Source organism: Haliotis asinina, chromosome 2, assembly GCF_037392515.1.
Source record: "Haliotis asinina isolate JCU_RB_2024 chromosome 2, JCU_Hal_asi_v2, whole genome shotgun sequence".
NCBI lineage: Eukaryota > Metazoa > Mollusca > Gastropoda > Lepetellida > Haliotidae > Haliotis > Haliotis asinina.
In genome coordinates this window covers 44,426,959-44,449,095 of record NC_090281.1, presented here as the reverse complement: position 1 = coordinate 44,449,095, position 22,137 = coordinate 44,426,959, and the positions used below count along the sequence as shown (strand labels likewise).

The 22,137-nt window shown below is 37.3% G+C and overlaps 2 protein-coding genes across 2 annotated transcripts; one reads left to right on the top strand and one right to left on the bottom strand.

Annotated features, from left to right (window-relative positions):
* Positions 1-6: 6 nt before the first annotated feature.
* LOC137272562 (probable peptidyl-tRNA hydrolase) lies at positions 7-7,614 on the top strand. Its single transcript, XM_067804952.1, has 5 exons — positions 7-289; positions 2,257-2,479; positions 3,188-3,287; positions 4,691-4,733; positions 5,220-7,614. Exons 1-5 carry the CDS (start codon positions 56-58, stop codon positions 5,658-5,660), a joined length of 1,041 nt encoding a protein of 346 aa, XP_067661053.1. The 5' UTR covers positions 7-55; the 3' UTR covers positions 5,661-7,614.
* Positions 7,615-11,151: 3,537 nt separating this feature from the next.
* LOC137273766 (cilia- and flagella-associated protein 157-like) lies at positions 11,152-22,091 on the bottom strand. Its single transcript, XM_067806610.1, has 9 exons — positions 21,764-22,091; positions 17,290-17,411; positions 16,949-17,098; positions 16,121-16,274; positions 14,804-15,071; positions 13,759-14,040; positions 13,238-13,446; positions 12,339-12,543; positions 11,152-12,039 (listed from the first exon to the last, which is right to left on the bottom strand). The coding sequence occupies exons 1-9, from the start codon at positions 21,922-21,924 to the stop codon at positions 11,887-11,889; spliced, it is 1,704 nt and encodes a 567-aa protein (XP_067662711.1). The 5' UTR covers positions 21,925-22,091; the 3' UTR covers positions 11,152-11,886.
* Positions 22,092-22,137: the final 46 nt, after the last annotated feature.

Below are 22,137 nucleotides of genomic sequence, written 5' to 3'. Positions count from 1 at the left end.
TTGTCTGTTTCATTCGTGTTGGGTCTTATGAAATGCACATGGTGATCGTTTCATCATGAATCGAACAGTTGTTTTAAGTTCTTGTATTTCTGGAGTAATCAGGTCTTTTACAGTTGATGCGCGTATTTTAGCAAAGGGGTCGTGCATCCGACGAAGTCTTAATCAGGATGTTACAGCCAGATTCTGTACCAGCACCAGTAGTCCGCAGTTGACATCTCGAGATGACGAGTCCGAGTCCGACTCGGAGGCAGAAGTTGGCGAGACAAGATCGCTCACAAACAAATTTCTGGTAGCCTTTTTGTTTTGAATATATTCTGAATTGAAACAATGTGTTGGAGATGGTGGGAGCCGAGATGGTTAGATAGGGACTATTATTTTTTTTTGTCGGGAGCAGATCATTAAAGGTATAATTCAGCATTCATTCATGTACAAGTCGGTATCTTGACCTAGTTCAGCTAGCTAAACGTCGTGTTCCTGCCAAGGCATACCCCGATGTTTAGATAGCTGAACTATATCTGGACCATGGCATTGACAGACATGCGTTGATGTTGATATTACTGTAGAAGTGTGTCTACTGGCTAGTGACAAGTTTTCGCTGCATACTAGTTATCGCCAACACCCAACTGTAGACACCTTAGCTTGTACTTCGGTAGTGCAGTAGACTGTACACAGTAGACGTTTTTAATACGAATCCCCACGGAAGACTAGACCCAAACACATCAGGGGAGTGTCATGTGACCATCAGTGTGTAGACATGAAGTTTCATAAATTATGAAAATTGAATGAAAATGTTGTGAATATATGACATATTACATATCAGTTCATAAAAAGTGCAGATTTGTGTTTGTCTAATCATACCTACTGACTTACCTTTCTGTCTCCGTTTTATGGACTTGACAGATACCATGCAGACAATACTGACAAAACATAACTGTCAGTTTTCACCTTTGCCTTTACTTTTCTTACAGAGAAAACAAACATTACCAAAATCGTAAATAGCTACTCGAAAAATCAACTTTGAAAAGTTCATCCACAGCAACATTGTCCTGTTCCCGTCAGCTTATGTCAACATCCATCAGCATTCACAATAACAGCGAGTTTTGTTCTTTTACATTTCTTCCTTTTTAAAACAAATTTCAATTATGAAATTTCATCAATATGCTTTGTGAAACAGGCCCAGGAGGTCAGGCTTGATGACAGTGGTTGGGTGACCATGGCGACTGAATGGTTGCTTCGTACCCTGATGATGTGATATGTTGCTCCTAATATCAATCGCCCAGTTGTCTGTTACAGAAATCAAAAAGTCCTGATTGCTTGAAAAACATACATCTCAGTCGCATAATAAATTTGTTTGTGTAAGCATAATGCAGTAAAATAATACAGTAATACAGTGAATGTCAGTCAGGAAATTCTGTGACAAGAATTGCTATGTTTTGGCAGTTATATCTTGCATTGTAGATGTATAAAGATTTTGTTTATTATGAAAGTGGTCATTTGGATACAAAACAGTACAGTAAGATCTGTCAAATCTTGATTCTTTCTTTTAGCCGGAATGCGGACTAGTCTCTTGGTCCTGTTAAAATTCTTCTTAGTTTATCACTCAAGCTTGCTTTACAATTCAGACTCTCTCAGTTATGGATTACAGACTAAAATACCAGTCCTGACAGTCCATTTGCCGTGAGAACAATGCTTTGTAACTGACTGAAATAATAGTCCATTGAATAAATATCTCCGTTGCGTCTATTGAAGTCCTAATCACAACAAACACAGATCACATGACAACTTATTGTTACAGTTCTATTACAGACTTTGCTGACCATTAATGTGCGAATTTGTGTTCGTTTTCTTTTTTTTATATCATAACGAACACTGTTAGTATCTATAACAAGATGATTATTTTACTCAAAATGTTAAAAAAGAATGTTTCTATTAGCTGCAGTGAAATGATGTGTCCCTCCAATATTAATCATTATGGTCCTCATGTCTTATATGAGGTAACATACACTAACTCATCATGACAGTGTCTATGATAATGGATAAAAGTTGTCTATTCTGGACTGCTCCATAATCTGGACAAATGAGTCATCCCAGGCCAGTCCGTAATAGACAGATTCCATCACAACTGTTTGTTAAAGAGAAAAAATTGGTCATATTGTGAAATTCCCAATCAAGAGTGATTATTTACTGCTGGAATATTGGTCTCTAAATCAATGCAAATACCAGTAACTATGACACAGAATCATTTCTTTTTTTCAGATTGTTGGTCTGGGCAACCCAGAAATGCAGTCAAGTCGTTACAGTGTTGGAATGCAGTTTGTGAATGTTCTAGCCAAGAAAATGCGACTAAGGTGGACGGCACACATGTTCAACAACACAGGTGGATTCACTGCGTCAGCGCACATTGGCAACTACACCGAAATGCATCTTCTCAAACCACGGTTGCCAGTAAATATCAATGGAGCAAGTGTTATCAAATCAAGTGAGTGTATAACCCAAGCTGCCTGTTAGGTGCTAGAAGGCTATATCCCACCGGGTACCCATTTTCTGCTGGATGAACACAGGCAATTTTGAACAAACTCATTTACCTAAGGTGTGACCACATATATGACATAGCCTTGAATGTGTAGCAAGGTTGAAGTCCTAGAAACTCTCCTGAGTGCAGGTGTCACACACAATCACCCATCCAAGGACTCTCAATGCCTGACATTGCTTAGCTTCAACTGATTGTGACCCGAGCACTGTGTACAGGACCACATGCTACCACTAGTTGACCAGATCTTGGAAGTATGAACACATCCGACATGCATCAAGGCTTGCATTGTCATCCTGGGCAAGGCCTCAGTCACTCGATACCTGAAAGTGAGGTTGATGTTGCTATTGTTAGAACATCCTTGTCTCTCAATAGGCAGCTTAGATGTATACTCCCCAGGGAGGTTAGATAGAGTTTGGAAGGAAGAGGTTGAGGAGGATGATGACGATGATGAAGAGGCTGCTTGCTGCAATATTGAAGCTTTATCGGCAGCACACTGTAAATAATCTAGTTTTAACCTGACAAGATGAAGAAGATGATGATGATGATGATGATGATGATGATGATGATGATGATGATATATGTTTATAGACTGATAACGGTTGACTCATTGTGTATTTTCAGCTCTCACAATCTATAAAAATTCTGCTATTCCAGCTCGCTTCTTTGATGTGAAAGCGGAGAATGTGTATTTAATCCATGCTCTGCCAGATATGGCTCAAGGGGAGTTCGACATCTCCAAAGTGGACTTCGAAAGGTACGAGGCCATTTAGTAGTTGAAATGGTCAATACAATCGGAGAGAAAGAGACACATTGTATAATATGATGACTAATCATATTTGTTCATAGAGGAGAGCAGTTTTCTTATATACCAAAGATTTAAGTTTAGAAACCAGGCAGTGATGTAACTGAAAAACTGTACAAAGGGTCATCATTCACTGATCACATAGCTAGAACAGAACAAAGGACATACAAGATCATTTTATCATTTGTTTCTGACATTTTTGTACATTTTGGAATGGCAGTTTTTGCTCGTCCTAGTATGAGGTGTGTTACATCACAGCAAACATTGTAATTACTCAGATGATTGCATGTCTTTATTTTAGCATGGTCTTTTATTAGTTAATACGATGTTCTGCTGTTCATGTAAGTAATAATGAAGCCGCATAAATGTTTCCAAAGCATCGGAAATTCCATTATACAAGGATATATAAAATGAAAACTTTTCTTATTGTGATCCACTCTAATTTTTTCTAGTCTACAACACGATTAACTTGACCACAACAGCAGATTTGCTGATCTGCTATTACTGATGATGTGAAGACATGTAATCACCATTTTATGGGAGATTGCACCACAGTTTATCTGAAACTATGGTGTCGTGAAGAGCATCATTTCAAGGGATGATTAGGGCTTCAATGAGTTCCTTTTTGGACTGAAGTACTCGAGAGGCCAGACTTGACTCGGACCCAAGTACTCAAAATTCATACCTTTTGACTTTAGCGTATGTGGCATGACATTGCACAATACGATGATTATAATGAATAATATTGAAGTTGGTACCTTAGTAATACACATACATATTGTTAAACCATATTACAGTTTAAGGTTTGAAATGTGTTCCAATCATACAAGTAAACACTCACTTTATCCCGACTCGATATTGGCATGTGACTTATATTTTCCGTTATAATCATAATGTAAAATCAAAGACCACAAAATATAAACAAACTTACACTTAATTATTTCTATTGATAAATTTAGTTTCATGAGAATTTCAGTGTCATCAAGATACCTAATCATTTTAAGAAGTGAAGTGTCAAATGATGTATGATACCAGATGTTACTGGCCACTCATGTTTAGCACATGGCTGATAATCTGTCAACGTAACCCAGTAATTAGAGTAATGAAAATAAATTTCCCCATATCGAGTCCTTGAGTCCCAGAAAATGGACACAAGCACAGATAAACCTGACTCGAACTTGAGTACACAACTACCCATGGAAGCCCTAGGGATGAGTGTACTTGTTTGGGCAGGGCTACAAGTTCCAGCAATATACTCTCTTTTAGCTTACAGAGCATATCATATTCATATACTGTTGAGCTTTATAACTGCATGTATTGCTATTATTATTATAGTGAATGTGTTGATATTTCAGCCATAGTGGCGTAGCATCCACGATGGAGACACTCAAATCTGATGTGAGTATTGTGTTTAATTTTGAAATCTAGAAGTAAGACATGTATGGTTGTTCAGATAACAATGTGTAGCGTTAATCATGTACATTCACTGGAAGACATTTACGATAGCCTGTATTAATAATTTATAATTTGTTGGTTGTGAAATAAACATGCTTGAAAACAGTTGTGTTCATACTACTAGTTTCTTTGGACGACTATATTTTAGTTTGCTGTATTTAAAATATTTTTGACAAAAGAATCCTTGAAAATTACAGTTGGGTGCCTGGAAAATGCTTGAAGTGTTTTAGTGTTCCACCTGTATACAAACCTGGATGTTTTTACCAAGCTTACCTTAACACAGAAACAATAATGAAATAAGTATAATTTGACAAGTGTATTGTTGATTGCCTATCATTTCATGCCTCTTTGTCACTGAGGTCAAAGGTGCAAAATGAGATGCTTCTCACTGGCTTTTTATTGTTTGTTTTCACGGTTGTTGTGTTGCAGGAAATGACCAGTGTTGCCATCGGTATAGATTGTCCACCTGAGGACGAGGAAGCAGCCGAGTATGTGTGGGACGATTTCACAAATGAGGAATATGGTGACATAGGTGGCGCCATCAAGGATGCCATGGAAACATTGATAACACACATTGAAGACAAACATGACATTGAGTTGGACATCAGGTTATCAAGGCCCTTGCATGTCAAAGATGAAGGCCTTTCCAGATATATGACCAAAGTGAAGAAACTGTCCAAGGGAAAATATTCCAAGGATTATCGGAGAGGTCATTGGAATGACAGGGATTCTTGGCATGGAAGAGACTATGGAAATGAGAGAGAATCTTGGAATGAAAGAAATTCCTGGAATCGGAGAAATTCTCGTAATGACAGAGATTCTTGGAATGATAAAGAATTTTGGAATGAGAGAGATTCTGGAAGATATTAATATGGCTGTGATTTTGTTGGATGGGTGTTCAGATTGGAATCAGTACACCACACATAGGTTTTAGGTTTTGTTTGAAACTCCTGTTACACAGACATATTTCAATATTGGTTCTTGCCAGTTCCATGAAAGTACATTTTTTCTTGTTTCACAGTATGCTGATATCCCAATCTCATTAAATAGGAGGAGCCCAAAGGGCTCAGGGAACATAAACAAATGTCAAAGGTGCATCAACCCATTGGCCCCGAGGGACCAGTGAACAACATATTTATCTTACCGAACACCTCAATGTTAATTTTGAACTGTTTGAAGCTTGGGTATTTGATCATACACTTCAGCCAACCTGTGTGACTAAAACGATTTGAATCATGCATCTTGCTGTTTTTTCCTGTAGGTATAGCCTTAGTGAAGTAGCCACAGTGTAATTCCCCTTCCTTAAATTCACATGGATTCAATGTGAATTATTGATTATTGAATCAAATCTTTTTGTAGCCATTGCTAGATTTTGCAGACAACACAAGAAAAACAGATTTAGAGTTATCTCCCTTCTATCGATTTGCATTTGCAAAACATTGGTGATTTCAGTGCATTATGCATGATTCAGTGTTATTTGAGATGAAGAGGTACCACCATGAAGTACCGAATGGGTTTGCAATTGGCAGTTGAGTGTTATAAGTTGTTCACTGGCTCTTTGGGCTCAAGGAACATAAACTAACATCGAGGATACCTCAGCCCATGGTCCCCGAGGGACCAGTGAACAACATATTTTTCTTACCGAACACCTCAATGTTAACTTTGAACTGTTTGAAGCATGAGTATCCGATCGTACACTTCAGCCAACCTGTGTGAATCAAACGATTCGAATCATGCATCTTGCAGTGTTTTTTTGGTAGGTTTTGTCTGAGTAAAGTCGCCGCAGTGTAATTCCCCTTCTTAATATTCACAGGAACTACGTTTGAAAGTTTTGTCAAAATTTATTAATTGGAATGCGAAGCAAATCTTTTCGTAGCCATCACACAATTTTGCAGATGACCAAAAAAAAAAAATTTAAATTGTCTCCCTTTCATCATTTTGCATTCGTAAAACATTGATAATTTCCATGCATTATGTGTGATGCAACGTTGTTCGAGATAACTACCATGAAGTACCAAATGAGATGCTATTAGCAATGGGATGTATTACAATACACTTTGCTTGTACATGGGGTGCATTGAAAATAATGGAAGAGCGCTCAGCCAATCAGACAGCTACATTTATGTGGGCGGTAAGATAAATTGCAATCTACCCTGCTTATAAGATGGTACATTGAAAATAATTGAAGAGCGCTTAACCAATTAGAAAACAACATTTATGTGTGAGGTAAGATAGATTAACATGGTTGACTTGTTAAGATATTACATATGCTAACCTGGTTAGATTTCAGTGATATTTATTATTGGTCTGCCTTGTCAAAACTTAAAATATGCTTCTTATCAAGAGTAAAGCATCATCCAGTTTTGAATAAACAGTCATTAAAGTGTATTTGTTTTTTGCATATTGATGTGTTTGTTTGAGAATACCATAGCAAATTGTGTCCTTCCCAACCTTAGTAGACATATTATTGTGAATATAATGAGTTTTGATGAATCTGTTTATTCCAACACATATTTTCATGATCCTAATCATATATATATACACTGCAGGGACTTGAACACTATGTCTTTAGTCAGTACTTTTGGTGAGGGTTTGTCTGCTATGGCTGCTAAAGTGTCAGGATAAATCCCTATGTCACTGTATTAGATGTTTTGATCTGTGATGTGTATATGATTGTACGGTTTGCTAGACATGATAGAAGGTTGTAATAGATTTGTTGTGCTCTCTCCTTGTAGCAAGGTCTCTCTGCGACTACTGGAACAAAATGATTGCGATACCAACTTCTGGAACATTGTTCCATCAATAAAATACAAACAAAATTTGACCTTTCAATATTTATTTCTGTGTTTTCTACAACGTTGTAAGTGTTTCCATGGTTTACACAAGAGATACATCTATGTAATGATAAGTTATTGACTAGACAACATGAACGACAACTTGTATCAAATATGCTTAGCAAAAAAACATTGAGGACCACTTTTTAGTATTGCTATTTGTTACAAGGGAGTAGTGCAGAGAAAGGGACAGCCAGGTGAAGCATGTGTACAGAGTTATTTATTCATTAACCTGTGCTGTGCCATCTCTATCCTTTCTCACTCACCTGGCTGTCCCTTTCACTGCACCCCTCCCTTGTAACAAATAGTGAACTATGTCAGTATTTTAATGATAGATTGTTACACAACTTTTTTTTATTTTTAGGACAAAAATTCTGAAAAAAACTCACAGACTTGGCAATATGTTTTGATTATGATCTGCATTTCATTGACTATTTTGTTTTTATCAGTTTTTGACTTAGATTGCAATTTATTCGTCCACTTTTGAGCCAAATGGACTAGACAATGAAATCTTCAACTATGGTGTATCTTGTAGTTCCAAGGGCTCAGGGATGTTTGATAATTTTCTTTCTGTGACTCATAAGTAGCTGCTACCTGTAACAAAATAGGCTTAAATATAAATAGTCTTTTTCATATGAGGATGAGAGTGTGCTCTGTTCATTTTTTATTGTTTTCAAAACTTAATAGTCAAAGCAAAATGTTATGGAACTAGCCTAGTTGGTTCCAAACTTCAATCTAGCAACAGTGTCCCATTTAAGTCTGCTAGAATTTCTGAAGAGTGCAAAACAAGAAAGTTAAAACGATCATTTATGCATCATGATATAGTTTTTAAAATGTGCAGAGCCTCACCATGGTAAACGTTACCTACATTCATTAAAGTGATATATTGCTTAACTTTATACTGGCTTACCACATTAATTTACTTCTTCCAAAGATGGTTAAGAGATTTTTCAAATTTATGTGAACTTTTGGATTCTCTTCAATGTCTGACAGAGTCCCATCAGAAAAAACGATCTGAAGGAGATCACTCCTGCATATTTGGATTGTAGCCTTGTGACGATGACTTATGGAGTAAGGCATTGTCCTAATGGAAGTGGACTCATTCTCTCAGTTTCCCAAAATGTCTTTATTTCATCTTGTTGTTGCCTCAAAAGTGTATCATCATAATACGTTCCTTTTATCATCTGATTTTCCAGAATGATGCCGCCCTCTGCAGCCAAGAACATGAAGGTCATAACCTTTGCTGATGTCTTTGCCTTCTTCGGTTGTGGTGATATCCTGTGCTTGCACGGTTTGGAATTGTTGTGTGTATTTAGTGGTAAACCAAGGTTTCGTTGAGCCATGAATCATTGCTGAAACATAATTGTCTTTGCCTTCTCTTGTTTGGGCAATGTGTAGACTTTTTGTGCTCAGTAGCAAACCTGGTCTCACCCAGTCATATCGCAAAAACCTTTCTTGATTAGCTTCAAACAGAAAAAATGAGGAAAGCCCCTGGTTCAATTTAAAAAAAAGTTAAAAGCTTCAGAGCTCTGTGAGCTATCACTTTGTTCTTTATCAAAGTCTGAGATAATGGAATGTACTCTCCACTGTGTAAAAGCAACATGACACTTGGTCATTCACTGGTTGGTCATGGCCATATTCCAGTGTTCATGGTGTAACAGGTCTTCCAGGACAGGGTCATCTTGAGCCTCTCGTTTCTTTCAGCAGGTTATTGATAATTGATTTTTCCAAATATTTGTCATTGTACCTCTAAGACATGCAATGACCACAAGAAAGGATTTCACTATTTTTTTCATATCTGTAGTTATAAAAGTTATATTTAGCATTTTCTTCCCCATGTATTGTTTCAAAACCCCGAGTTCCAAAAAATTACAATAATCAGACTGAAGAGAACTTTAGTAGAACTAACCCACATCAGTGATCACTTGCCAAAAAATGATCCAACCAACATTACAATGATGTTAGAATAGTACTGTTTACCTGGAACACTTAAAATCCTGAGAGGTGATCAAGGTTAGAGCACTGTTAGCACTGATATCTGATAAAATCAGTGTTCATTCTTCAATGTCCATGCAGTCCAGGTATATGTTATTGTACTTCAACCAGTACATGTTACACAACAGTACTGATTAAACTGCAAGTACCTTCAGCTTTGTGTGTGGAAAGTGAAAAGTGCTGTTTGCTTGAAATGTTGATTTAAACTGGCCACAGTATAGACATAGTGGTGAATGTTTCTGTGAACCTTCTGTATTTTGTTGTGCTCTGAGAATGGCAAAGGCCTAATGACAGTATTTTAATGGATAAAGAGGAATAGTTGCTAGAATATGACTCCTCATTCTTTGCTTTGTCTCAATGTTTGTTCCAACAACTGTACCTTTAAACCCAGGCAAGCAGTCACTTCTCTGTTGCATGGAAATTAAAATTCACAAGAATTTCTCACCCCTCAATGGACATCATAGGCTAAATCATCAACAGACCTGACATTGAATTTTTAAGTAAGATTCAAATGATTCACTGATGGACAAGTAAATTGGGACAGTTTTTCTCCAAACCAAATAAATATCAGTAAACATTTATTTTATTCAGTTAAATTCAGAATGTCACATGGAATGGAGGTGAGGAGCATTTACTTTATGGTATGAATAGTTAATAACTGTACAGGTTAGGACTTTATCGATTCAGGTGGCCAGCTTGTCGATAAAGCATTAAATGGTTGTTGCAGAAGCTCAGTGTTATGCTGGTCTTAGGGGAGATACTGCATACTTGGACATCGCCAGTATTTATGTCAATGATGTGGATGTTACAAAATAAACTGAACTGGTGACAAAGGCGTAAGTGTTACCAAACCTTGTAGCCATGTTGGGGCTGAATGACTGGTGAGAGTGATAAACTATGAATCAAGATGAAATCATGATGTCCACATGAGGTGAGTGTGACTCACAAGGTACTGATGCCATGTAGTTTTGCTCATAATCATAGCTGATAGGATGCCCTCTACAGTATCTACACTGGTATACCAGTAGTTTGTAGTGAACTGTTATGAGGATAGTATAAATAAGTTTCCTTCATTGTAGTATAATTGTTGTGTAGTTGTGCACAGCGGATTTGTGGTACATCCCCTTACTACATGTCTACTCATAACGGTATTCAGTGTTGTGTAAACTTGGTACATAGTGATCCTGCATTACATTCAGATGTGACATGATGGATGACATGGTGAAATGATGGGTGATATGACATGTGACATAATCCATCATGTGATGCATGACATGCTGGGTGACAGGATCCATGATATTATGTGTGATATGATGCATATCATATGTGATATGAGCTTTGACATAATGCATGCCATGATATGTGACGTGATGTGTGACATGATGTTTGACATGACACATGCTGTGACGTGTGACATGATGCTTGACATGACATGACATGATGTATGACATGGCATGTGACACGATGCATGAAATGACGTGACATGATGCATGACATTCAAAATGGTGAAAAGATAAGAAAGATGCTGTGACTAAGATCCAGGTTGTTTATTCCTCAAAAAAGAAAGAAAAAACCCTGTGCATTAATATATCTTAATATATCTTTCAGTATCACACAATCAGTAGAATTTACATATACACACAACAGTATTAAACATGAATTTACCATTAACAAAATCTATCCAAGTTTAAATCTCACCTTGGTCATAAATTTATACGATGATCAATATTTACTTTCATTACTTAAATCAAGTGAACAAATGTACACATATGTGAATTCTTTAAACAAATAAGATTCATATGCTTGTTATGTACATAAATATATCTGCCAATAAAGTGGATGGAATTATATTTAGATGCATGAAATGGAAATATAAAATTTTGAAGGCCTTAAGTTCATGATTTCAGCTTCAAATTAGAATGTCATATGAACAGATATTATAACCTGTACCAAGAATTTACCTGACTAAATCACATAAAACTAACTTGATTTTTGATTCAATTAATTCAAACAACATAGTACATAGGAACCATTAATATAATTAACAAAATCATGTAACCAGAACATTTAATTCACTTAATTTCATCTCATTAGAACTACTGGACAATTGGACATTAAAGTAGAAAGTGAATGTGATATGTGACAGACACGATTCTGTGAAATGCATGTCAAAATCAGAGGTGAAGACTGTGTTTTCATTAAGCTGCATGATGTATATTTCATTGACTGGCAAGGCATGCAATGTGGTCAGTGTCAGAAACACAGCTTTAGTATACTTTACTGGAAAGTCTCTTGGATGTTGCGATTGGTCCAAGAGTGATTGGTGTTTTGGGTTTATCCAATGAATGAAGCTCTTGCATGACGACATGTTGAGTGGACACTGGTACCCGAGTGAGCAGTTGGTCAGCATAAAACATGGCCTGGAAAAGCAGTTTTAACCATTACCAACACATTTATACAGAAACATGAAAGACAATGTTAGAATTAGTTTTCAGCAACCTCTGTGAGACGTGACTTACACATTTGGGTGGTCAGGATCAACTTGGTTGACACATACATATCATGTGCCAATTGGGTAGATTGATGGTAATCACTGGATTGTCTGGTCAAGACTCAGTTATTCATTGGGATGTTCAGATGTTTCTATTATGAGATATTTGTTCATGCCCAACATCAAAATTTTAGATTGTTCCAATATTGTCTAGGTTCCTGTTCTCACCTTTGGGGCGCTGACTGTTTGGATGCCCACAGAGCGGGTGAGGACCTTCCTGAGAGTGCCGAGTCTGGTGGTGGCCGACAGTACCCTCATCTTGTCCAGGTTGGTGGGGATCAGCTGCTTGGGACGGGGGATGAGGCCGAGGTCACCCAGGTTGTAGTGAGGCAGTGTACCACCACTGTTTGAGATTGGGGACAACGGTAATTGCCTGTAATGAAATATAAACATTCTTGTAGATTTCACAAAGATGTAGAGGAAATGATTCACAATTGATGACTGGAATGTGGCATATTCAGTGCCTTTTGTTGGAAGAAAAACAGACCAACAATACAAGCTCATATTTCCTTATCCAAAAGGAAACATACGCATCACAGAGAAATATAGCTTCAATATATTTTATCTGTTTATAGTAACGAAAATAAAAGCGATATATTAGCAACAACATGTTGTAGTGGAGTAACATGTATACTAAAGGACACTGTGAAGATTCTACTGTTTACAGACAATCAGGAACACTGGAGAATCTCCATAACCTGGTTCTAAAATTATGATGTAATGAATCTCATGTCCAACGAAGTTAAAGTGTACGTAAATTGATGTATTACATTAAGAGTTTGCTTCTTGTTTGTTTGTTGTCTAATGCTGCTCACAATATTCCAGCTATATGACAGTGGTCAAGTGTGGACCACACAATCTAGTGATCAACAGCATGAGCACTGATTTACGCAATATGATAACATGTATCAACAAAATCAGTGAGTCTGACCACCAAATCCCATTAGTTGTCTCTTCTGACAAACATGGGTTGCTAGAGGCTAATTATGACCAGCATAATCACGGGTTTGTATTGAGAGCAACAACTGTATTGCTGTGTTATTCTGTCGCTATTTCCCAGAACTTACCCTCTCCTAATACCCTTGCCACTGCCTGGTATTTTACTGGCACTCCTCTCCATCTCCTCGAACTGCTTGCCCAGCTCCCCAGGGGGTGGGCCGACGCCCACTGCGGCAGCACTGTTGAGGAGGATGAGCAGCTGCTCCAGCATGCGGTCTCGGCTCTCCATCTCGTTCAAAGCATCTTCCTCATCTTCATCCTCCTCTGCACTAGTTTTCTAGATGGTTGATAAAATAGGATTCAAGATTACTATTGTGAAATCACTAATACAGTAATTCATATTTACAAGAATATAAGAAGATGAAATCCAGAAAATTCTTTATGTTCATTAAACAGCATCTTCTCAAGTGCCAATCAAGCCTCTAATGTGTAGAGGCTGTACATGCCCATCTACAAATCTGTAAACACATCTGAGAGACTGAACACAATATTATAACATACTCTGAGAGCCATCTTGAGAGTCTTAACACAATGTTACAACATACCCTGACAGCCATCTTGTGAGTCTGAACACAATATTACAACATACCCTGAGAGCCATCTTGAGAGCGTAAGCAGTGTCCGCCAGAACTCGGTCAATCTTGGCCTTGTCCTTTCTCTCCTTTTCCAGGTGACTTGTGACATCTCGTAACTGCTCTTCTTGCTGGTCTTTCTCACTATACAGCTGCTGGTTCTCTTCACGAGTTGACTCCACCTGCTGGCGGAGGAGATCTGATTCAGCATCCCGCTCTCTATACTCCTCCTCCCTCAGCTCGTACTCTGCTATCATGGCTTCCTGGTTCCGACACTTCTCTGTGAACATCTTGATCATCTGAACACAAACAAAGGCTCTCTTTGAGATGGAGTAATTCACATATATGTCTCTATATTCCTCCTGAAATAACATTTTTTAACATCGCAAGAACAACTTAACAATCTGTGATAAAATATTTTGGTAATTTACAGTTAAAAAAGCTGTGTCTGATGTGGTCTGAGTAGTGTTTCATCCTACTACTATGGTATAGGTGGGTGCTGGTATCTTTTGATACAAGGACAGTTTGTGCCAAACATATTTTGGCCACCTAAACTTATCCCATGTTGTTGACAGTTGGAGAAGCATATCAGAAGCATATGAATAAAGATTTCAGTCTCTGAGAAGAAATTGTTTCAGCCACAACTCTTGTAGGATGCTGATGCTAATATTGATTAAAGAACTTTAGATCTGCCTATTTGTTGGTTAGCAAAACTCTTCTCATGACTTTGCAAAACAATAAGAGGCCAAAGAGAGAATTGTTTTATATTAGAAACTTTAACAGCAGAAGAAAACATTGTTAAATGAGTTTCTGTTGAAAAATGGATACAGTTTGATGTGAAGTAATCAGAAAAGACTTATGATCCTTTCATTAGACAAATCTGTCTGTGCAGTCATAAAGTTTGCAAAATGGCCGCATTCATGTGCCTCATGAGAGCAGTATCTTTTTTACCACAGTCATCATAAGTATGGTAAGAACAAATCAAACCACCAAAACCCCCCCAAAAGGTCAACTAGTAAATTACTTGTTGAGGTTTTCCTAGCAAAAGATCAAACCATGTACCTTTTGACCACTATGATTTTTCTTGAGTAATTCCTTCTCATTTGTCTCCAGCAGATCAATCTGCTGTTTCTGTTTCTTCTCCCGCTGACGAAGTTCATCATTCTCCTGAATCAGTTCCATGGTTTTGTCGGACATTTTTGCCAACTGGGCATTGATTGACACATTTTCACGTATTGTCCTTTTGGTTGTCTCGGCCATTTGCTTGTTGGAAACTTTCCTAAACTCTGCAGCAACTTGATTCACTCTCAGGATCATCTCTTTCTTTAACCTGTTGAATTTAGGAAGCAACAAAATACACAATTTTTACCCACAGCATTTGTATTTGTGTATTTGGAGGGATGGAAATTAGGAAAAGCCCACTACCTTATGTCAGAACTGTAAATGTTAAATATGTCATTTTGTCAGTACTGCAATGTGTTATTACAATGCAGACAAGCAGATGGTCTTGATTTTTTCCATCAATGCATTGCAAAATATAACCTCCAAATCCATCAAGGTCATTTTAGAGACATGAACATGCAATGTGTCTCCCAGCCCAGGAAAAGAAATGATGGCAGCATACACATTATCATGTGAAAAGGGTCTGCTATGAACAGTGGGTAGTTAGGCTGGTTTCCATTGAAAGTATTTAACATTTTTTTGAGATTGACATGTTTAAGATTGAAGTATTCAAAAGATTCAGGTTAAAGTGAACTGGGTAATATTTGTTTCTTCTGTTCCAATGCATGCTGAACTGATTTATCAGGAAATCTCCCACCAAGCCTGTTGTCAAGGCATTTTCACACTTGAGTTCTCAAAGTTCTTAGTGTTAATGCATTAACACTATGTTTTCTACAAATAATACAGTAACAGTGGTTTGTGTATGTGAGGGAGTATGGTGTTATATTATATATTATGTAACACTACATCAATATCCTGAGGAAGCTGGGGCCAGGTTTTCAGGTGATGAGCCAATGATTTAGTTACTCGGATACCCACAGTAAATGGCATAAAAACAAACCCGTTCCTATATTATGTTTAAAGAGTTTTTACATTTAACCATTTAAAACAGTCTTGCACATCATGACACTATTTCAGTCAAAACGTATATATTCAGTTTGGTACTAGAAAGTCTGAAGCCATACAGCTCTGGAACCATGTGAAAAAACCTATGGGAGTTAGTTTAAAGCTAACAAACCACAAACATAATCAAGACTAAAATAAGGGAATCAAAACCTAATCGTAGATACCAAGAACTCTCAGTGATGCAGCTCTGTACTGCACCCTGGATGACAGGGCTATCCATGCCCCAGGTACAACTGTACTATCGTCACTGACCTGTCTTTATCGATGACAGCTTTCTTCTCCAAGGCATAGATGGCCTCTTTGTGATCTTGATCCTTCTTGGCCAGCTCTTCCTCCATCATGGCAAACTTGGCCATCAAGTCCTCCTTCTGTACCTTGAATTCCTCTAGAGAGGCCAGCTTGCCACCTTAAACAGGGAGAGAAAGAGAGTTAGGTTCAATGCTGCTTTGAAGGTCTTGCTTATGTCATGGCATGTCAGAAGGTTGTCAGTAGAATGTCTGAAGCAAAACTGGTTTGGCACATTTACACCTTTGATAAAACCAAGAAGCAAGGGTATGGCTGTGACAAGTCAAAAAACATAATCAGTGTGAACCGAGATTCAAACCAGTGATCACAGGATTCAGTGTTCCTAAGGAGGGCAACCCTGCAAAGTGAGTGAGTATGGTTTTATGCCACCTTTAGCAATAGTTCAGCAATATTTCAGCAATATCATGATGGGGGACAGGAAGGAATGGGCTTCACACATTGTTCCCATTTGGGAAATCAAATCCAAGTGTTTGGCATGGCAAGTAAATGCTTTAACAATTAAGCTACCCCACAACCCCTGCACATTGAATATTGATGCATTGGACAGCTGGGCCACCCATGTTACTACAATGGCGAGGGGAAAAGTATGGACTTATATAATTACAAAAGTAACTGAAGATGACAATGCCTGACAAAATTAGATCAGCATGACATGATACAGCAATGTCATTGTCTGCACGTCACTAGAAAATGATGACATTTCTTTGTGCATGAATCTTTTAACAATGAACTTGATATTTATGCCATGGATAGACAAAACAATTTATCCCTCACCTAAGATCATGTTCTCTGATGTCAGCTGATCCTTCATCTCCTGGTATTCATTTCTCAAGGACTGCAACTGATTCTCATACGTTTCCTTCTCAGCATCTTTGGCCTGTTGCAAGCCGATGAAACGGTCATTCAAGTCTGCCAGCTCATCAGCTAAAAACCAGGTTAAGGTGAAAGTAAAGCTTATGAAAAAAACCCCAAAACAACCAAGAAAGTAAAATTCTTCAACCTTTACATTAACAATTACAATTTGGCGGACATGTAATGAATAATTTGTTAAGGCCCCTTATGCATTGTTTATATTGTTCAAGTTTTACAGCTGGTTAACAATCCTAGATGCTTACACTTTTTCTCCACTTGCTGTTTCCAGAAGGACACGATCTCCCTCTTATCTGTGTCCATCTGGTCAAACTTGTCATGGAACTGTGCATTTCCAACTTCAAGCTCATCACACTTTTTCTGATACCTGCAAGAAGACCGTTCTAAACCTATTAGTATGTGGTATCTACAAAAAGTGATTGATGCAAATCAGGAACATTGGAGCAGGGACCCATCAAACTATTGACTATTTCGGTTTCTTGCTGCTCCTAAATGCACATCTAACAAACCATTATGTGTTATGACAGAATGATCTTATATTTGACTTTTCAAATCATGGCTTACCAGATCTGTAAAGTGAAAGTAGTTATGTAGTTTTGAATCATGTAACCTCAAACATATTATAATGTGGCATTCCAAATGACAGCATGATGGTCATGTCAGAATGACCTTCAACTTGACCAATCAGAGCATTGTTTACCAGGTTGCGAAAGTTCAAGTAGTAATGTAATTTCAGATGATAGCAACCTTGAAACATATTATAATGATCAGAGGGGATAAGGGTAAGCTTTTCAAGTCAGTTTGAAAGTAATATTATGTTTTCTATAAATAAGAAAAAGACTTTGTGAATGCAAGTCTGGAACTTTTAACAGCTGAAATGTCTAAAATGAGTTAAATACTGGTTTTCAGTATGAATTTTGATAATACTTGAACATGAATATTTACCAAACATTAACAAAATATATAAGAAAAGAATAAATCTTGGGTCACGGACATACTCATGCTTAGATTTATATAAAGCTGATTGGTACAGTTCTGCTTTTAAGAAATAATAATGACCAGTTACTTGTAGAAAAATGAAACAAATTTACACAAATGGCATAAAAGAAAGTCTTAATAAAAAGGTTTTCAGTTGAGGGGCAAGACGTGTTTGTTACGAAATCAAAATGAATCTCAAGTAGATCATGAATATTTAATGTGTTCATTTCCTATCCAGTTTACTTAGAGCCACTAGTGACCAATCCCAACTATGAATTATACATGTCAGTCAATACAGCGACACAAGTGGCACAAGTTTACCCACTTAAGCCAATCAGTCTAAAGCTCAGTCTGTCCTAAACATCTGGAAAAAAGCTGAATTTTAGGCCTTTCAGGCGGTGTTCAAAGATTTCACTGTACTTAAGAAATACAGTTCGTTCTACCACCATGTATGGTGTAATAGAGCACACTTTCGCAATGAATTATTATAGTTAAAGAACGAGGACGCTTGCATCCGATTGCTTTAATGATATAATAGCTCGGGGCGAAAGTGTGCTTTATTACACTATTCATGGTGGTAGAATGAACTGTATTTCTTTTCTAAGATGCCATATTGAATAATTTCTAAGCTAATTTCGATTAATCTATGGCAGAGAACAAATGACAGTGTCTCTGACCTAAATTAAGAATCCTCGCACAGGGCTAACTGACGCGCTGTTCTTTTTGACTTGTCAGCCCCCTATAAATGATGAACAGTTTGGTAAAGGTTTATGTTTGGGTTTAATATCTTCTTTAGATCATTTCAATTACACTTGTGATTCTCTTAAACCATACATGGCAATATGACTGTCTAATTTCTACTACCAACTAAAGTTTAGATCAGTACATTCAGCTGAAGCTGACTAGTCATGCGACATTCCACAATTGCATTGTGGGAATGTAAATATTGCAAACATTATCCTGTCTCTGTAAGATTTTGAGTCGGACTATGAGACATTTTATCCTTCGGAAAACATAACGTAATGTTTCCACCAGTGATGTTAGCTGTGTGATGCAACTGCAAACCAAGAAATGGGATGCGACGAAGCAGTTTACTGTGGGAGGCTATATGAGGTGATGGCAACTGACATCCATCGTGACATTGGTTACATTGTGATGTATTGCAAAAATGTTCAATTGGAATGATGCAGTGACGTCAACACATTGTGACGTAATGCAAAAAGTGCACATTATCGTCTTATAAAGTATTGTCGGCACCTTTGATCTTTCACCGAAGCATCTTAGAATAGCTAATGAATGTTTCAGATGAACTTGTATCCCTGGTGAAGTACATTAATAACAACTAAAAATATTATACTACAAAAGATTTTGTGTGAAGTGTCAGGTTTCAGTTGAATCTGGCACATTTAGCAGTTTTTGTCAGTTTTCATTACTTCTACAGTCAAAATACTCAAATAGACGATATCTCTATGGAAATGTGGATTGTTATTTGGTAAGAAAGATGGAGACAGCTGGTTCTGCTTTAAAAACACTGAATACCAATCTTCAATGTCCATAAAGTATTTATTTAAAATGTTACAGTTCACGTATTTGCATAACATTGTTACAGCATGTCTTGGGTCTTGTCTGCATGGGTACTACAAATATGTGCCTGAGGTGTGTTTCTGTATACATAAATATACCAACAAAGTCAAATACATAAACATACCTATACCCTGAATGAAACGATAGACAAGACAATATTCCTAAACCATAAACTAAAACAGGTTCCTGTGCATCTCAGGATTGCATCACAAAATAATTTTGTCCTTGTGTAGGCTTACTTCTTTAACATAACACAAATAAATGCATCTCATACAGTAGTATGACAGTTACAATGGTGCAGAATGTATTTTGGCTAGGGTATCCTTTTGTCAAGGAAGTTCAATCACTTAAGAACTGTTGCGGAATTTTCAAAGTAATATTAATATGATCTGATTTTCACAATCACGGCATGGCCTTCCTCTCACTGTCAACACATCTGACCCAGAAATCTATGCCACACAAGTTCGATCATATGATTGACTGGACTGTCGCATAAACAGGATGACTTGTAGGGTCAATCTCTTGTGTCAAATTCAGAGTTACATCAGTCAGTAATGGTGTTTATGTCCATGAAACGTTCACTTTATGTTTTAATGCTTTCAAAAACTATAACAAGTCACAAATATTCAGCTTATTTACGAATATTATGCCAGGAGTTATTCTTCGGGCTCATGGTGACAGGGACACCAAAACTCAGAATGTTGGCAAACACCACGAACTGGCTTGCAGAAACGTAAATGTGTTCATAGCTGACATGTATGGTGGGGACATTCTTCCCAGGGTGTAATTATCAGTGAATCATTAGCTCGAACCTCATTCAGTACATATTGACGGAAGCTCTCAAAAAGTTTTCTATAAGAAATGGCCTTTACTTGCTTCAAAAGTTAAAAATTTTGACATGGATATCACATGTCTGGTCATGTGTCAATTAGAACATCAACAAGCAGGAGACAGATGTGCCATCACTTAACATCTGAAGTTAATACAGTTTTCATTTCATTTGAGCTGATTAAGTTACATTACTGATGTATTGTTAAAAATAGTGCTGAATAAGTGCTCCTACTTATATTTGGTAACTTGGCACATAGGATTTTCAAGTCAAAACAAGTGAGTGTATGAGTGAGTGAGTGAATTTAGTTTTACAACACACTCAGCAATATTCCTGCAATATGACGGTGGTTGGACAATCCAGTGATCAACAGCAAGAGCATCTATCAAGGCAGCTGGGAACTGATGACGTGTCAACCAAGTCAACAAGCCTGAGTCCATCCAATACTGACTAAAGCTGCAGATACTGTAAGTTATCATTAAACATCACAAGAATTACCATTCGTTGGTTTCACAGTAATTTCAGACTCGCTGTGCGCATGCGCAGAGCAAGTAAAAATATTTACTGGTCAAGTTCCGGTTTGGTCGTATGCTTACCGATAGTGTAAATACACTCAAAACAAAATGATTACATAATAATTATTTACAAGTGACAAGTGTTCATAGCTGACTAAATATATAAATTTACATATGCTTTTCTGGTATTGATGTCCTATTTTGGTTGCAGCTGCATCGGAAATGTGTGTGAAGGGGATGCGCGGGAAGAACGGTGGTGGTGAGATGTGTTTATACAAGAACTTATTGACATAAATCAAGCTATTTATTTCACTACTCCTGGTCTTTTGCACATACAGGTATAAAAATAAGTTGTAATGGACATAAAACTATGTATTTGGTTTGATTTTTCGTTTTCTTTGGAATGTGTTTACACCATCGGTAAACGTACGACCAAAGCGAAACTTGACCAGTAGATATTTTTACACGCTCTGTGCAGGGAGTCTGAAATTAATGTGAAACCAACGAATGGTGATCAAAGTTACATGTCAGTCGAACTTGTGTGACTTGACGATACATATCTGTTCAGTTAACAACAACCCATTCAGGATGAGTATTACCAAAATGGGATTGTAGCTTCTGCAACTGCTAGTTAAAGATGGTTCATGTAAAAGTCCTCTTAATGATTTTTGTATAATCTTTTTAATAAATGTTTGATATTAATCGCAAATTCAGACAATATTTTGAGTCTGACACAGCATCACCACTTTGCTAATTTATTTACAAAATTCTAAAAATGACAAAAGTAGTGATGATATGAAAACAGTCACAAACCTGACAAGTCTATTCTCAAGATCTCTGATTTGTATCAGGAAAAATTCTTTGGACAATTCGTTGAGCTGTTCGGTGGAAACTTTGGCTGGAGATCCACGTCCAGACTTCTTTCCACTCTTTTTCCCCTTCTTTTTTCCGCTCTTCTTCTTCTTGGGCGGCATGACTGGTTATTTATGTGTGACAGTGAAACTATTAATCTGTCAAACCATCAACAATAACTATCAGTTCGTAATTACTGACATCTGCAACTTATGATGGGTGTTTAAATGTTTACACATTCACATAAATTCATCAGCCGTCCGCCATATTTGTTGTCATAACTTTTGACGTCATGCCCATAGAAACGAGTAATTTGTCGATGTACTTTTTGACAA

What these genes read in the sequence shown, in the direction of transcription:
- LOC137272562 (XM_067804952.1), top strand. Translation starts at nt 56, where the DNA reads ATGAATCGAACAGTTGTTTTAAGTTCTTGTATTTCTGGAGTAATCAGG. An exon ending in CGCTCACAAACAAATTTCTG is followed by an intron (nt 290 to 2,256) that starts GTAGCCTTTTTG and finishes TCTTTTTTTCAG; the next exon opens with ATTGTTGGTCTGGGCAACCC. An exon ending in TCCAAAGTGGACTTCGAAAG is followed by an intron (nt 3,288 to 4,690) that starts GTACGAGGCCAT and finishes TTGATATTTCAG; the next exon opens with CCATAGTGGCGTAGCATCCA.
- LOC137273766 (XM_067806610.1), bottom strand. Translation starts at nt 21,924, where the DNA reads ATGCCGCCCAAGAAGAAGAAGAGCGGAAAAAAGAAGGGGAAAAAGAGT. An exon ending in CTTGAGAATAGACTTGTCAG is followed by an intron (nt 17,412 to 21,763) that starts GTTTGTGACTGT and finishes GTCTTCTTGCAG; the next exon opens with GTATCAGAAAAAGTGTGATG. An exon ending in CTCTCAAGATGGCTCTCAGG is followed by an intron (nt 13,447 to 13,758) that starts GTATGTTGTAAT and finishes TCAACCATCTAG; the next exon opens with AAAACTAGTGCAGAGGAGGA.